Source organism: Daphnia pulex, chromosome 9, assembly GCF_021134715.1.
Source record: "Daphnia pulex isolate KAP4 chromosome 9, ASM2113471v1".
NCBI lineage: Eukaryota > Metazoa > Arthropoda > Branchiopoda > Diplostraca > Daphniidae > Daphnia > Daphnia pulex.
In genome coordinates this window covers 5,039,622-5,057,554 of record NC_060025.1, presented here as the reverse complement: position 1 = coordinate 5,057,554, position 17,933 = coordinate 5,039,622, and the positions used below count along the sequence as shown (strand labels likewise).

Genomic DNA, 17,933 nt, shown 5'->3' with positions numbered 1-17,933 from the left:
GGGAAGTTTGGGATTTTGTCTCTTTTGATGTTCATAAAGGAAGGGATAACCTTAATGCTAAATACCATCATGATAACGATGGATAGGGAAGGGTTGTGATCTTCAATTCGTTGATTGTAACGTCTTGACTTGAGAAAGATTGTCAATACTCCTCCCCCCTCATGACAAGGCACCATAGGACTAATAGTCATCCACATAAAAATAGAGGAAACACGTACGTTTTAACTTCCAAGCAGAAATTTTAAAATAAATAAATAAATAGAAACAAATAATAATTTTAAAAATGTAAAGCAAAAAATATAAATGTTACTTTTCGTATGCGAATACACAGACATACGTGCAGCGTTCGCAATTTTCAGGGTTGCCATATTTCTATTAGTTTTATGTTCAGAGTCCACCGAAATACAAAGGAAAAAGGGAGGGAAAAGTTTCGTTCTCTTTTATGTATGGCAGGACATGGTGCACTTTTCTTTTTGACATAACGCTTTAGATGTAGAGTTTTGTCGCGGGTTTTTCAAGTCTTTGAAAAATCACCCTTTCTACCCCTTTCATCATAGTAATAGAATGAGGTGTGGTGTAGAGGTGTAGCATGTTAACTGCCAACTGCTGGAATCAACCTGATTTCAATCAGTGTAGTCACGGCCATCCCTGGTATGAATGTCGAATTCGAAGATAGACAATTTGTCTTTAAACTCAATGGCACTGTTTAAATGAATGGCCAGCAAGGCACAGGCAAAACACTGTACAGACTTCACATAAAAGCCATAACTGGGGTATAACAAGACATCGCATACGCTGCTAATCCAAAACTGCCGTCGGCTTCCCTTACCACTTGGCATCGTCACTGCGTACATGTCAACTATAGAACACTACGGCGTCAGGCCAAGAAGTGGAAGAAATGGTCATCACAAATCGTGAAATCCCACCAGTCTGTAAAGGTTACGTGCATGGAAAATTAAAACGCAACGAATTTCCCACGTCTAACCGAAAACCAGTTACCGAAGTGGGACAAATGATCGCGGCCGACGTCGGTGGCCCCATGCAAGAACCATCTTTAAGTGGTGCACGATACTATGGACAAGTGCAGCAGCTATCGAAAAGTCTACTTCATCAAGACCAAGTCTGAATCAGCTAGTAAATTTAAATGATTCATTCCCCTCTTTCAAAACGAAACAGGAAAAATAATTAAAACCTTTCTGACAGACGGAGGAGGGGAGTTTAAAGGAGGTGATTGGACCTAGATGGGCGAGTTAGGCATTCGACGTCTATACACAGTCCTATACTTCCCACAACAAAATGGCATTGCAGAACGAGACAATTGGTCAGTTGTGGAGCTGGCACGTAGCGCAATGTATGGAATGAAACTTCCAGTATCACCTCAAGTCCTCATTCGTCTATGGGCTGAGGTAGTTGCCTACTCAGTCTACACCCTGAACCGGACTCTTTCGACACTCGATCAGTCACGCCATTCGAGAAACTTTACGGTATTAAGCCAAACATCTCACACCTTCGCCAATTTGGTTGCTCATGCTATGTAAAAATTCTAGACGAAAAACGGCGCAAATGGGACCCTAAAAAAGATTGGCCTTTTTTCTTGGCTACGATGACACCTCAACCGGAAACCGAGTTCTGACAATCTAAGATTCGTAATCAGTCTTGATGTCGTGTTGGTCAAGACAGAATCCCCAGCGCAATCATATCAACAGCACTCTTCGTCAATACCTGGCTTCCCGTACGTCTGTCCTTCTTCCGTTCTGTCCAAAAACTGTAACTAAGACACATTATTTATTTCCATTGTATTCGTTCACTGTACATTTCTGCGTCATATTTGACAATTCTTTAAAATGCGCGTTACAAATAAATCTAATCTAATCTAATCTACGCAATCCAACAACCAACGTTAAACAAAGCTACGAGTGAAAACGACGCTACTAAAACTAGCACTGGAGGACAAAAGCTCGACAACAAGGAAAAGACGGACAATGACGGCACAGCTGACCATGATGGTCATGTCAACTATGTGGGGCTTGGACTTTAGGTTTTGGTTCTTAATTAAAGGTATTTCTAGCTCTAATTTTAATTTTAATTAGAAAGGAGTATGGAAATTTTTTATTCTTACGTAACGTGTTTCCTACCCTTCCAATAGTTGCGCTAAACGAAACTGACAGTGCAAGGACACAACGCGAAATCATTTCGACACTGCAGCTGATGGATCCGTTCATGTAATTTTTTTTATTAAGATCCTAATTATTTTCAATAATTGAGATTTTTTATTTCTTGATTTAGATCTGTATGCCAGTGTGTCCGTGATAACTTGAAATTGTCATTGATAAGCAAAACGTCCAACGAAAAAGCCACGTCGTTGATGAGATTTTTAATCAGTGAGGATTATCCAAATCAATATGTGATATCATTTATTGTATCACGCAAAAGAACTGTGTAGAGCTTGCTGATTGTTTAGTGAAGTGTGGGTTTTCGGTCACCTACTATCACGGTGGTCTAGAGGAAGAGACACGAAAAGTGTCAGGCGAAGACAAGGTTTGTTTGTGTAATTATTGTAATTCTTACTGTGAATTTATTTCCAATTTTTTGAAATTGGGAATGTCTGCGAATAATAACTTTTTATTCAAAGATGCTTATTTTTACATATTTAAAAAATGCTACTTGGAACTCTATTTTTAGATTATGTGTGCCACCGTTGCTTTCGGTTTGGGTATTAATAAGCCTGTTAAACGTGCTTTTAAATTCAATTTCACATTCGATAGCAATCCCTTCTTTTTTAGATGTCCGATTTGTTTTCCACTTTTCAATGCCGAAATCGATAGAATCTTACTATCAGGAATGCGGAAGAGGTGGCCGGGATGGACAATTGGCTAATTGCATATTATTTTATAAATATGCAGATTACTATGTTCAACAGAAACTCATTTACTACGGTAAATAAAAAATAACTGCAATTGGATGCAATTGAAGAACCAAAATTTACACAACAGATCCCGATGGCAAAAAACTCGCTTATTTTCAGGCTATGGAGTTATCAGCTCTTAAAGACATTGTTTTTTTGCGAAAACCACACCGTTTGCCGCAACGTCAAAATTGCAAGTTTCCTTGATGAATTACCCACTAGCTGCAGTCGTGATTTACCAAGTTGCTGCGACATTTGCGGCTCCAACGTATGCATATGCTGTTTCGTTAGAACAAATTAAAATTCGAACTTTTTTTAACTTTAATTTTAATTTAGACAATATATGACGAAATTTATGTAATCGAATATGTTCGTGATATAAGAAATTCAATTCGATCTTCAGCTTCATCAGCTTCATCATTAAATACATCGTGAATGTCTTTCGCTCTGAAAACAAAGGAAGTTGTATTCCGGTGGTAATTTAATTTGTAAATCTGATAGACAAATTTAATTAGTTGTCTTTTATTAATTTTCAGAAGTTAATGACTGTGCCATGTCTGGCAAAGGCCAGGGTTGGATATCGGACAATGCTTATAGATTGATTCAACAAATTGTTCTGGACAATGTTCTAGAAGAAGAATTAGTCTGTGCGGAAGGACGCCAAGCATACGCCAAGATTCACCTTGGAAAATATTGGCCATTGCAAAAGGTTTTTTAATTGATTATTTAAAAATAATCTAGGTCTTTAAAAAAACATTTTTTCTGGTTTATTTCAGTATCCGTTTTTGATGTTACAAAAAGAACCAACAGTGCAGTCAAAAAGGTTTAAACCCAGATAGGAATTGTCGTTCCAATCCGGTCAAATATGCGCGCCAGTGAGACAACTGAGACGGGCCGTCTCAAATCGATCTTAAAGCTGACCCATTGCTTTAAATTTGGCAATTTTTTCCGTCCGCAACCAACTACTTTCACAGTCCCTTGTTACCATCTCTGGTCCGACCCTTTAATAGATTTTGGTTCCAACACAACACTTAGAAAATTTTTGAGAAATCGTCTTTGTATTTTCGCAGCCAAGTTTGGCTCTTCCCTAGCAAGACAGGTTTTCTAATATCGAAAAACGATTAGTACAGGGTTGTAGATCTCGTTACGCTGATCATTTTTAACATAGGGTTTAGGGTGTGCAAATGAGCGGAAGTGCCCGTAAAACGCGTTCAAAGTTTTGAGTTTTACGGAGCTGACGCGCAGCCCAAGCCGGCCAGAAAAGGGGGGTCGAGCGGGGGGTGGCGCGTACCCATGGGAGAGGGGTCAGTGAAGGGGGGTATACCTGGGCCATACTATAACAGCCCATGTTATCCCATGGCTCCCATATTACCGGTGGTCTAATGGTCAGCATCCCGGGCTGATATGTCGAAGGACCGAGGTTTGAATCTCGGCCCAAAGTTTGATTCTGAAATATAAATATTCCCTTTATATTCCGCCTGTCCCTACTTGCGGCAGGGCCTTAGGATATGGTTGGGAGGAATCCTTCGTCTGCCATATCCTGAGGCCATGCCGCGGGTAGGGACAGGCCATGCGATAAATTTTTGGGTGATCCAATATTTAAAAACGATGAATTTAAATACAGAAACCAAACACGTTTTGAAAATTAAAAATCAGAAAGATGAAGACTAGTTCTTTATCTTTCTGCAAAAAAACCTCGTACGAGCAATCTAAGAATTCTTTAAAAAATCCCGCGCAAGACACCGTTAGGCCTATCTCGCGGGGGTTAAAACACCACTTTTGGATCGAAGTTATCCAATACCTGTGGTGGGTACTGTATGTATGGGATCCACGGGGTTGAATAAATGGTGGCAACTTACCAAGGCTTTACTGGTTGATCCAGTCAAGCGACGGACTTATCCCCCCCTGGAGGAAGGTTGACCGGATTCTTACGGCCGAGTGTTGTGGCGGGAGGGAAGACGGGTGGATAAACTGGACCGGGATGATGGTGACTGACGGAAGAATGATGATCATCATCGTCTTCCAGATGCAATAGGTTTAGAGCTCGTTCCGCTTCTTCAGCTGCTGCTCGGGCCTCATCTGCTGTTGCTCGGGCTTCATCTGCTGCTGCTCGGACTTCCTCTGCCTTTCTCTGGGCAGCAGTGTATTTTCCTCTTCTCCGTGCTGGGGCTAGATCCTCAGCTGTACGGTGAGCGTTCGCTATGCCAGGGTCTTCAATTCCCACTTCCGATGCTGGATCATTCAATCTAGAATTTAGATAAGTTTGAACTAAATCATACGTCTCACAGGAATTCTGAATGTAGCGGAGATGGATAGCTTCTTGTTTATCATTTTTGGTGCCGTCCTCTTCGTTACTCGTAATTTCAGTATGGATTTTGCTGGACTCACGGTGCAGCTGTTGGAGTTGTTCGACGAATCCTTTTACGGCACCTCGTGAGCCTCGACTGGACAAAATCCCGTCGATTTCATTCCGAGCATTTGTGATTTGTTTTCGGACTTGGGTTCTCCTTTTCTTCCATGACGTCATTTCTTCCTGGAATCGCTTGGCGTTCGTGGCCCCATTTTCCGGGCCGTCAAGAGTAGTCATGGTGGAATAGAATTGTCGGAATGAAACGACTGATAAGGTTGTTAAGGCATCAGCAGGAAGGCTGGAGCAGACGGATCAATGGCGGATGCCAATATTGAACGAGCACAATCGACGAGGCAGCAGAGAGAACCATTCGAAGGCTGGAACAGAAGAATCATATGGCGGAGGCCGATTTCAGACGGGAGCAACCGATGAGGGCTGCAGAGAACCAACAGGAAGGCTGGAAACGGACGAATCAAGGCCTGGTGTAGACCAAGGTGCAACGATGTAACAAGTTGCGGCGGATAAATGCTGGAACAATCTGATAAGCTGCTCCGATTCGATGCATTGATTGCAGGCTGCCGGATTTTAACAGATCCACCGTTACTTCTTCGAATACACGCTACGGAAGGACTTCCCGGAGGCGGTGTTCCCGTTTTTTATACGGAAGCCGTTCCTGGCAAGCCTGGCAACGCTCAACCATCGAGACGATATCATAGTTTAAGCCGGTCCAGTATATCACCGTCTGACGATCTTGCCTTTTCATTCTGACGATCCCCCGATGGGCGGCGTGAAGTTTCGCGAAGATGTCACGACGGGAGCGTTGTGGTATGACGATGCGCTTTCCGAAAAGCACCAAACGGTCAGCCAGGGATAATTCATGCCAAATTACCCAATACTGTCGCACGGATGGGGCGGTCAGCTCACGACACGTAGAAATCCAAATTTGACGGTGGCAATGAGGGCTCAGTATGGCGTGTCGGTTGCTGCTACCTCGCGTAGGCTGTCGATTACAGTATCCTTCCTTTCGGACGGAGTGTCAGGCGACGGAGTCGGTTTATCGCCGTAATTGGAGTGAGTGACGGTGATGGTTGCTACACGCCTCAGCGTCATGTGCCGGGCAAAGGTTTGAATGTAATTGGCCAACTCATCCTCTGGCTCGGTGTCATTCGCCGGTTTGCGGGGCAACGCGTCTATAATCGCATGTTCCTTCCCCTTCCTCCACACGGTCGTAAGGACGTGTATGGCCCGCTCCTTTAAGCGTTCGATCATCAAGGTAAACGTCGGGAGACCCAGCAAATACAATTTGCATTTTCGCATGGCCCATTCCACTGCCATGAGCTTCAGCTCCACTATCGCGTACCTGGATTCTGCGTTGGTGCACCACCGCGAATTAGCGCCGACGAGCTTCCATACGTCGTCGTGACTCTGGAGGAGGGCGTAACCCTTCCTGTTTTTGTGCGAAGCGTCCACCTATAGCGCTGCGTAGAGGGCCGGGTTGAAATTAGCCAGCACTGGAGGCACCATCAACGCCGCTTTAACCGCGACGAAAGCACATTCTTGGTCCGGTTTCAACACATAATGATTTCGGGAGCTGAGCAACGGCCGTAATGAGGCCTTGGCGGCCACCACTTCTGATGAAAATACGGCCATTTTCTCTACGAGCCCCATAAATTCCCGTTATGTTGGCCGGTCGGGGGAAATCCGAGATGGCCTTAAGTTTGTCCGGGGCCACCGCAAAACCTGATCTGGAATCCGACCCACTACATGGATTCTTGTGTGAAATGGAACTTCTTTTCGCTGAAAGTGATTCCAGCATTGTGCGTGGCGGTCAAGACCGGATGGACCTCCATCACATGAGCCGGGGTATAGAGGAATTTGGAAGTACCCGCTGGCCGCGTAGAAGGTGCTGAAGAACTGGACGTCGCCTTCTATTTCCACGATAGCGTCACGAGGCGTCCTCGTAGGTCGACGGACATGTTCATTAAGCTTAGTGTGTTCCACAGATTGCGAATGGCGTTATCTGGCTTCCCGACCATCACGAGAGTACCGCCCACTTGGAGGGCTCCGTGACTGGTTCGATGATGCCTTTTTCTTGGAACTCGTCCTGTTGCTTCTTCACTTTTGGTCGGTCGGCGATTGCAATGGATCGAGCACCGTTGACATAATACGGCTGGGCGTCATTTTTCAAGCTTATAACCATATCCGGCCCGTCCATGCATCGCAAACCCGTAGACTGGTCAAATACCTTGGCGAATTCCCCCAATAGTTCCGTTCTCGTGCCCTCTATCAGTTCATCCGACGGATCATCCGGATACTCTTTCTCGAGTCACCATGGGCGTATCACTGCGAGCCGCGCCCCTCGACGATGAACGGAGCTGAGTACGGGGAATCGGCATGGGATAGTTCTCGGGTATAATGCCGAGGGCGAAGTCGTACCGGGAGATAAGTAGGCCGGATATTTCCGGACTCAGGTTGGTGACTCAGGTTGAACTCGAATATAGCAACATTCTACCGTAAGTATTTTCGATTATTTCGATTGTCGAAGCCATGAAAAGGCCAAAAGTAGTGTGATTGCTAAATTTCAAAAGCATTTTATATAATAGAAGATTTAATCTAAGAACTTAGTTGTCATTTATCATTATTATGTCATTATTTTTCTTCTCCGCAATTTTCTTGGTGGTGGTAAACAAGAAAATTTTCTTCTCTTGAAAAAAATATTCTCTATATTTAGGGCATACTACTCTAATTAACCGATATTTTTAAATTCTTATTATTTCTTCATATTGAACTAATGACAAAACTATCTACAGACGACGCTGTCGCCTCATTAAATAAGATATAAGCAGAAAATACAGCAATGCCAGCGCCAAATAAACACACTTTCAGCCGATACAGACAAGCAAAACAACCAACAACAATGGCGGACATCGAAAAAATTGACACGCAAAACCGCGAAGTGAATTGCCTCTATTCGGCATAACACCATGATTTGTCGCGTAGGCAGACTAAAAGAATCGCGAAAGGAAGGCCACTAGGGGTGACAGGTGACAAAATCTCTCCTTTTGGGGGGGGGGGGGGAGGGGGTGGCTTTTATTTGCTCACTTTTTTAATGAACGATAACGAATAACGATTATGAGAAAATGCAGCCTAATTTGACCGTCCTTCGTTCGTCTCACACCACCTATTGACTTGAAGTGAAACGTTAACGTCACCTGAAATCTAGATGGCTCTGGCATAAAGGACTATTTCTATTTCATTTATAGACAACGTAAGAATACTGAGTTGCCAGGTCTGGAAAAGGTCGAAAATCTCGATTAGGGACAACATGCCTGAAATTAACACAGCCCTCTTATGGAGCTTCATTTTCGATTAAATAATACAAAGTGAAAGAACAGGTTATTTTAATGTTTAATATTTTTTAAGGATTTGACATCATTCTGGCAAGTTACTTATTGTTTTCTGACTTCACTGGACATTGTAGTTTTGTAGTTTATTTATTATTAAATTTTTATAATTTAAAATTTAAAATGTTAAACACTAAATAACCTGTTCTTTCACTTTGTATTATTTAATCGAAAATGAAGCTCCATAAGAGGGCTGTGTTAATTTCAGGCATGTTGTCCCTAATCGAGATTTTCGACCTTTTCCAGACCTGGCAACTCAGCATCCTTACGTTGTCTATTTGGTTGTTTTCAAATTTCAAATAAAAATTCGCATTTCGTTAGATTGCATAAGATTGTCTTGAACACGTCCTTGTCTTACTCCCAATTGATTTTGAATTTTATTACTACGTATTCCAGCAAAGTGCTCGACTGTTTAGGACAGCAAAAAGTACCGGACTAATTATAAACTGAATAAAAAGATGATGGCAATGATTGCGATGCGTTTGATTGGCCATTTTAACTCTTCATTACTTCTGTCGTGGGATGTGAAACATGGGGCCCCGATTATGAAACATTAGGCGATGCATTGACTAGTGGAAAGAAAGAGATGGAACTGAAGTCTATATACAAAGAGCTGAAAAGAACTAGAAGAATAAGAAATTTACGTCAACGCAAGGATCGATAAGGAGGAATTTGCCTGAATGTGGCAAAGAATAATCTCTGTTATTGCAAAAATGCTTCAAGAAAACAATTAAATGTCCCATATATGTCAAATAGTTTTGAATCGAATTCGAACTTTATTATAATTGAGATTTGGTGTTTCTTCGGCATTAAAATGCGATTTAATAATAAAAAAGTACCGCAAACAAAAGCGAAAGCGCCAGATCTTTCCATTAGAAGCTGGATCTCGACTGTACGTTTCAAATTTTATATCTTTTAAATGCTTCTTTCTTCGTTACTCAGTAGTCAGTGGCCTTTCTACGATTCTTGTTTTTGGTCCGCTGCACAACTGCCGTTATAACCCTTTTATATATTTATATACGCAGGCAATCCTGATGAGCGTATACAGAGAATAGAACAGCTGCATTTCATATCCCGAAAAAAGTAAAGTAAGGTAGTCTCCGAATACCTTTTTATCCGAGTTCATCAAGTGGCTCGCGCGTGGGAAACCTTCTAGCCAAAGCAATATTGAAACAGCTGATTCTACTTGTGAACCTAGATGATAGATAGGCCACAATAAGGGCTTCTTGGGGAGAGATCCTTTCAAACGATGGACTACAGCTAGGCGCGGGAAATCTCGCACTATAACCTTACTCTTTTCCACCGTAAGCAAAACAACGAGTGGCTGTTATTGTCTCAAGCCCCAATTAAATTAAAATTATAAAGCAATGAAATAAATTCTTCTGATCAAAGAGACGAAGACAAATCAAACAAATTCAACTTTTTCCTGGAAAAACAGTTTATTGATTGCCGCCAGTAAAAGATGAATCCAACAATCCTTTCTGGTTGGCTGTGTATTTCATTTTTTTTTAATTTGATCCAATAAAACATGGTTTTTGTTTTTGTAATATGATAACGAGATAGGATATGAATGATGAAACGAAATAACGAATGAAACGACATCTTTCCATAGTCTTCTTGTATTCCAAATCAGTGCGCGTCGTTCTAACTCTCTAAACCTCATTATTATTTCTCAATGTTATATTATGCAGCCAAACATTTTCTTTTCTTCTTATGTATATTATCATATAGAATATAAGGCAACGGTTAGTTCTATTCGGTTCTATTCTTATTTTAGGCAGGTTAGGATTCATGAGGTGACATAATGTGACAGCATGAGGTGAGCAAGGGAAAAAAGATAAAAAAATCATTATATTAAGGCTCGGGGTCAGAAAAATGACCACATAGGTGGCTAATGGCTACGATAATCACACGGGGCTAGATTTCAGAAGTTTCTGTTTCCGTTCCGGTTCTTTCTCCTTCCGACGGCTCGCTGGTGGCTCTCCTAGGTTAATTACAAATTCAAAAATGGTCATAATCAATAGATGAGAGATCGGGAAAAGATCAGATAATTCAAGTAAGACGAAGGCATTGTCCGGAAGAGGTATAGCCTACAACTGAACAGCTCAGGATTTTCTTTTGCAAAGCCTCTAGTGCTAGATAATTCCGTCTGCGAGAATGTACTAAAATTGCTAGTGCCTTGACAAGAAACAACTTGGGAAGGATCGAAATACCTTTGGGAAACTGACTGGTGGCATCGGCGGTGTTTAAATTCTTTGGTCGACTCGACTGCTGACAGGGAGATTTCAGATGTATCCAGAGAAACCAGACAGCCGCCACAAAAAGGCTAATGAGTGCAGCTCCTATGAAAGCTCTCATCAGACCGAAATAGTGAGCCGCAAACGACGACACCAAGCCACCCAATGCTCGTCCTGTTTCAAAAAGTGTTCATTAATATTTCTATTCTTTCACATATTTGATGGGATAATTTATCAACATCCCTTGAGGGAAAAACAAAAAAAGAAAAAACTAAATCGATGACATGACGCTGACGCTCGATCGTGTTACTGTAAGTACCAAATGAATAGTGGAAGAGAATGATCAATGCCCAGCTATTAACTTTCCACGAGCGCCAGCGATCTGCGCGGACGCCCACGCCACGATTCCGACACTCGAGTTGCTCAATGCGAGCCGAGGCGGTCAACAACATCCACAAACTGCAAAACGGCTCCAGCGTTTCTATGACAACGAGCCACACAACCTGGTCGACCATCGTGTACCCTGCGAAATGCACAAGGAAAATCCAGTCAATTAATAAGTCATTCAGACTACTCTTCAGTGTTTCAAAAATCAATTGAAAATTGAGACAATAATAAGTTTACCAAGGAAGCGGATCGAGTACAATAGGAGTCCGATAATGAAAATGTAACGATGGCCGCACCGCCTCCACAGCCATCCGCTGAGTAGGAGGATAAGCGGGGCCGTCACCAGCCAGGTCGAAACGGAAGCGCCCAGCATTAACCTGGTTGAACCCAATTCCAGGAAATACCAATATAGAATGGTGGGATTGACAGCGGCGGCCATTCCCAACAGTAGCATAAACAGGAGAATGAGAACGGCCGTCCCATCAGATAAAATGGCACGAAGATCTCGTCCCGAGATGCGGTAGACGGGCGGAGTCACACGGGTGAATTCTTCGGGCTCCTCTTCGACGGCCAAAGTGGCCGCCAGGATGGGATGTGGGCGGGCTGGATGAGCGGGAGCCGGCGAGAGGGCGATGCAGAAGGCGGCCAGTCCGAGCATGACGCTGCCCAGCAAGAAAGCGATCCCTAGACTGACAACATCGGCTATCCATCCGGCCAGAGGCGCCATTGCAACTAGACCGAATAGACCCCAGATCCACCATAGGATGAGCGATGACCGTCGCTGCGTCAACCAACTGGCTCCACTGACGGCCTCGACTCGTTCGTGATCTTCGTTGAGCGTGACGATCCGCAGGAGGAGAACGGCTCCGATGACGGCCATTTCTCCGCACGTACGGAAAATCAGGTAGAGCCAGAAGACCAAGTGGAAGTTGCTATCGGGCGCTCGGCCGTGACAAGTGCTCGTACCGTTTCTTGTCACGCTAGCGCGTAGCTTCATCCCTTCCGCCCGGCAACGTACCTGCAAAATCGCCACATTAGAAAATCAATAAATCGCCCATCATTTCGGTTTAGACTTTTGGGCGGCATCGATTTTGAATTTGATTTATTTTGACGTGTCTCAAGTGGGGACCACAAACAAGAGTTCATGGTCATATCATTTCTACACAACGGGCGACATCAAAAAGTTGTTACTGCCAGCAATAAAAAAAGCCGAGTTGGTTATATCCTTATATCCATCCCGAGCCCCTTCTTCCTCCTCTCCAGAGGGAAGACTAGACTTGACATGTACCCGGACTTTCTGGGTCATGACTCATGACTCATGACGACGTGTAAATATATCGCTCGTAAAAAAGAAGAAGAGCAATTCGACTTTTGGTGGGCTTACATACAGTATATAGCACCACATACCTGATGATTTGGTTTATTGGATCGGCATCGCAGCTCGGATAGAATCTGATTGTCGACGTCGTCGTAATTCAGCGAGTAGAAGCACTGGCCGTTGTGAGTGATGCCCGAATAAAAGGACGTGTTGAACCGGAACAGATGATTGGTCCCCGTGAAGACATGACCTAATATAATACCAAACATGTATAATAATTCATTTCGATTTATCGCCTAGCTGAGAAAAATGGTTTGAAATCAAATCCTAAAAATCAAATTACAGGTTGTCGTCGATGAAGAGTAACTGGAGAAACAAATGTGCGGCGATGAAGTGAAAGGCAACTCGGCTTTCTCGGCAATTTCGAATTCGTCGTCCATGGAGAGGGCCGGCGGCGACTGGACAAGGTCGTCCATTAATGGATTCGACTGTCTCCTTTTGCGACGGCGCTCGATCTCCTCGACGCCGTCGTCCTGCCGGTGATTTTCATCGTAGTCGTATTCGTAGGGAGCGACTCCCGAGGGCGAAGATCCCGATTGGCCGCGAAGCAAATTGTCATCGGCTTCGACATCCATCGGATTGAATTGCTCTTGAGATCCGGATGGCTGAATCGGGATCTTTTGTGGCAGATCCCCTCGTTCCGGCTCGCTCAGGTCGTCGTCAATTCCGCCGGCTGCTTTGCCGCTATTAGCGTTGGTTAGGGCGAATCGATTGATCCAGTCGAGGAAATTGACGGGAAGTCGCGACTGCGGCTCAAACCGGCAATCGGAGACGGACAGTTCGGTCCGCGCCACGGCGTCCAGCTCGCAGGTGTCGCCGCATTTCCTGAAGAACAAGGCCGAGCCTTCGGGCCGGCAGAGAATCTCGGCCACGGGCCGCTCCGTCTCGGCACGACCGTCCAGTCTGTCATTGAGACGCGGAACGAGTACCAAACCGGCGCCGCAGAAGGCGGCCATGAGGACGGCAACAGCCAAATTGGATCGATGACCGCATCGGGGCGTCCAAGAAGCGGCCAACAGGAGGCCAAGGCCGGCTCCAGATGAAGCAATTAAATTGATGATTCCAATCTCTTGTAAATCGAATCCCAGCCACTGGAGATGGGCCGTCAGAAGAGGCACGTAACATGATAGACCTATTCAAAAACAACAAAACCAATAAACCAATACTCTCATATAATTACAACGACAAACTCTTGGTCCCAAATTTAGACTTTTGGGTCCATTGAACGTGTACCCCCAGTATATATATACGATCGATTGATCCGTAACGGAAATCTTGTTGGCTCTTTTTTTTTTCAAACTTGATCGTCTGACATCTTGTCAGACATCTTGAGGAGGTTATGTTTAGCTCAGTCGACCGTATTGATCGATAACTTAAAACGATAACAGCTAGGACTCTGTGTATAGAGTCGATCTTGCGGAAGACAAAGGCTGTACACGCTTGTGTTAAAAAGTGGAGATTGTCAGATTGACTGATTGCAAAAACTTTGCTTGATATTAGCTCAAGCGCTCTTTGTGTACGAGACGGCCGTCGATTGTTCATTAAATATAAAATGGCTCTTGATATTATTTTTCGAGTTGTGCGGCAATAGAGGGGACACTAGAAAATGGCTGCTGTGATATATTTACCAGCGAAAAAGAAGAAGCACGCCATTCTTAACCACCATGCGGATGGCTCTTGCTGGATGGAAGTCGTCGTAGTCGTCATGGCGGGTCGGTGATGCGGAAGCGACGGAAAAGAATCTCTCTCCTTTTCTTTCAAGCCAAAAAGTATATCTGTCCGATTCCGGATGAGCTGTTGATGCTATGCGCTCCTCTATCCGACTTTCATGCGGCTTCCTTTTTATTTGATTTTTCTTTCCTTTTCTTTTTTTGTGTTCTCTCCTGCTGCTTGTTTACGACGACGTCGACGACAGCAATGGCGCCTGAGACGGCGCCGACAACAATAACCCGATCTGATTATTCCGCGTCATTCTTGCGAATCCCAGAAATCTGTCAACAGAAAACACCAACAAATGTGAACCTTAAAAACATAAACACGGGAATTCAAAAGAACAGCAAAAACATGGAATTGTTTCAAACAAACAATAAATACCCTAAGTGTAAAAATATCAAGGATTAAATCTTTTTTGGTTTGTTTTATTAATATTATTTTTTTCTTGTGTTTTTGACGTCAAACCAAAGGAAAAACCGGTTTCCTTTATTATCTCCGGTGTGCGTCGGACGGATAGAATGTCTCCCTCTGACGCCATTGTGAATCCAAGACTCAAAACATACACTCTGTTGGGTGCTATGGAGAAAAGGAAATGAAAAGTCTCGAGGAAAACAGAGGATAATGTGATCAAAAGTAGTGGGGGAATGCCGAACCAGAAGAAGATGAAGGCAAGTCCTTTAAGGAGGGAGTTCCTGTGGCCTTCGAGTAGTTGAGTAGGGTATCGAGTATTCGTTTTGTTATTAACGGGATGCGCTGGGAGGGATATGGCAGCCATACTATAGACTACAGGAAAAGGAAAACCTGGTCAGCCATACAAATTCAAATTTTCCACCCATTTTGGTCACATTTTGAAGAGGCAACCACGGCGTCCCTATAAATATATTGACATGCGTGACTCGATCTTTTGTTAGATTGACGCGGCTCTCCGGATCCCATTTTCGGTCTTTAACAAGACGGAAAAAAGTAGGAAGAAAAATGCTTATTTATATTTACAGCACCCAAGAAAAGAAAGAAAAGAAAAAAAGAACCACCCAACTAGCTATAGTCGTCTGTTTGAGAGAAGAGGAAAGAAAAAAAAACAAAAAAACGTTTCGATTATGTAAATTTCCGACAGCCTTTACAGCCGTAAAGGGTGCGGTTGGGTCTGATGATGACGAGAGATAAGCAACGTCTCCGATTTCTTGGCTGGAAAATTGGCTCCTATGCGACGCTGTTTTGTTTTTCTCTCGCTCGTTGGAGCAAACGGGAAGTTGGAAATAAAAAAAGAAAAAAGGGCAGACGAGAGAAAGGCCGGTATTACTAGCTAGATGTTATTTATTGAATGTGGAACACAGCTGTGGCATCCTAATGGGTCCATTTAGCAACGGCGGGCCAGGGGCCACAGCAGCTCTGGCGGTTTCCATGTTTTTCTTTTTCCTCTTGCACATCACAAGGTTCGTCGGCGCTGCCATTCACGCGAGAAGATGCGTCGTCTTCAAACCCGAGGCGCTTACCTACTCCATCGGCTGCCATCCGCAGACAAACCCAAGGTTGTGCCGGCAGCGGGTCTAATGATGATTCTTCTTTTCTCATCGTGTATAAATCTATTCGCGTGCGTGAGAGATGAGTACGCCATGACGTCACGCTTGGAAATATCTTTATTTTCGGCCTTTGTCAATTTTCAACAGTTTGTTGTCTGTGTCCCACCCATTTGTTCGCATCACCGAATTCCTTATTTTTCTCCGCATTTCAATTTCGTCGACATTGCTGCGAGTTGGACAGGGAAAAAGAAAGAAAGAAAGACATTCTTAAAATAAAACGCGATGAGGGGAGAACAAGAAGAGGACAAGACAAGGCGGGCTTGTTCCGCTTTTGACGGTGTACAAGATCATCGCCGTGAAAATGAGAAATACGAAAAAAGAAAAGAAAAAAGAAATAAAGAAAAAACGACGAAGAAGAGACGAGACTGCGCAAAGGGGGAAACTGCGTGCACAGCAGACGACAGGTCACGGTTGTTTTCAACATTTCGTGACATTTTCCAATTATTCTTTCCTTTCTAATTTCCCTTTCTATTTGCATTTCCGGTTTGTCAATCAAGATGAAGTCTAATTTACCTGATGGAACACAAGAGACCGACGAACAATGCGACGTCAAAAGTAATAACATCTATAACTATTCTGGCGTTTGATATCCCGGCGAAAACGAAAAATAAAACACACACTGCACACACACACACACACTCGCTATGAAAAATAAAATAAAATAAACCAAAATAAATAATAATAACACACAACGCGGTCTAGATCAGCAGCAGCGTCGTTATGTGTGGCTCACGCTGACGGCCGCAGAAGTGTGTCACTATCTGAGCACGTTGAATCACCGACTAAAAACTTTTTTCGGTGTGTGCGTTAACTCACATCTACTCTTCTCCGGACTTCACAGCAGTGAGAAGAGAGAGAGAGGAATCCTAAATAAATCCCCTGAGGGCTGAGGGGCTTCTGCGAGCAACTCGCGTGCTGCCAAAGAGAAGGTTCCCAACCGAAAGGGAGGGGAGAGAGAGAGAGAGAGAGAGAAAGGCCCGACTATATACTCACACATACAGGGGCCGCCATGTTTTTTTTTATTTTTTTATTTTCCTTTCCTCCTTTTTTGTCTGTGTGTGTGTGTGTGTTGTTGTTATTTTTTTGTGGGACGAAAGGCAAAAGAGACGACGACTGCAGCAGTGCAGTACTACAACGCACGGCTCCTATCCTGTTATGGTCCGCTCTCGGCCGGTTCGTCCTTGGCGCGATTAACCGGCCAGATGTAGCTAGCAATCACCGGGACACGAAATCTACGTAGAACTATACAACGAGCCGACGCCATGTTTTCTTTCCCGTGTTTATTATGAATGATGATATCACACAACAACATCAGCAGCTGGGTTCTATAAGGCCTAGACACACATATATACAATACACAGCATATACAGGCAGCGCCGGCCGGCTTAGGAGCAGCAAAGCAGAGGACGGCACTATTAGAACTGGGATATTATTTACTAGCCAGATAAATCACGACGGCCGTTATATGCATATACGTTCGCAGCGACAACGTCGAAAACGGCCATTATTTTTTCGCATCTTTATGGCATCTGATACCATACAACATCTCGGCACAATTCCATCTGCCTTGAGATTTCAGCCAACCGTCCGACTTGCGCTGTACGTTCGTATAGAACCCAAAACCCGACCGACATTTTTCTAATCTTTATTCCAACTATTTGATGTCGGAGACTATGAATCACGCATTATTCAAGGCAATCTATAACTGCATGTGAGCGTGTTTTTTTCTGTTTAGTAAACAAAGAGCCTCTTATATGCAGCGCATGCCTACAAGATGAATCTACCGTACAACAACAGCGTCTATAGCTAGAGCCAGCGCAACAACACCAACAACAGGCCATGAAATCACATATCTAGAAAATATGGTCGGTTCGTGTGTTCCACCAATTCTGGCATTGTGCCAGTTGAATGCAGACATGCCATAGCCCCAGCCGCCATTGCCTATAGCCTCCCTTGAATATCTCTGCATATATATATAT

General features: G+C 43.8%; 1 protein-coding gene and 1 long non-coding RNA gene across 4 annotated transcripts; one reads left to right on the top strand and one right to left on the bottom strand.

Annotated features, from left to right (window-relative positions):
* Positions 1–1,123: 1,123 nt before the first annotated feature.
* LOC124202580 lies at positions 1,124–3,935 on the top strand. The gene is made up of 9 exons (XR_006878238.1): positions 1,124–2,058; positions 2,147–2,222; positions 2,287–2,538; positions 2,683–2,713; positions 2,784–2,936; positions 2,994–3,173; positions 3,242–3,378; positions 3,442–3,614; positions 3,682–3,935. It is a non-coding gene; the product is annotated as an uncharacterized LOC124202580 (long non-coding RNA).
* Positions 3,936–10,262: 6,327 nt separating this feature from the next.
* LOC124201719 lies at positions 10,263–16,960 on the bottom strand. Of its 3 annotated transcripts, none has more exons than XM_046597904.1 (8): positions 16,468–16,960; positions 14,290–14,652; positions 12,945–13,793; positions 12,691–12,851; positions 11,521–12,301; positions 11,216–11,419; positions 10,873–11,070; positions 10,263–10,643 (listed from the first exon to the last, which is right to left on the bottom strand). In XM_046597904.1, the coding sequence occupies exons 2-8, from the start codon at positions 14,366–14,368 to the stop codon at positions 10,567–10,569; spliced, it is 2,349 nt and encodes a 782-aa protein (XP_046453860.1). In that variant the 5' UTR covers positions 14,369–14,652; positions 16,468–16,960; the 3' UTR covers positions 10,263–10,566. The 3 variants fall into 3 exon arrangements, with proteins under 3 accessions (XP_046453860.1, XP_046453859.1, XP_046453861.1); XM_046597903.1 differs by having other exon boundaries at positions 16,771–16,899; XM_046597905.1 differs by having other exon boundaries at positions 16,645–16,894.
* Positions 16,961–17,933: the final 973 nt, after the last annotated feature.

Coding starts and splice junctions, on each gene's coding strand:
- LOC124201719 (XM_046597904.1), bottom strand. CDS start 14,368: ATGACGACTACGACGACTTCCATCCAGCAAGAGCCATCCGCATGGTGG. Junction 12,302..12,690: donor CCAATAAACCAAATCATCAG/GTATGTGGTGCT, acceptor GCGATTTTGCAG/GTACGTTGCCGGGCGGAAGG. Junction 11,420..11,520: donor GTACTCGATCCGCTTCCTTG/GTAAACTTATTA, acceptor TGCATTTCGCAG/GGTACACGATGGTCGACCAG.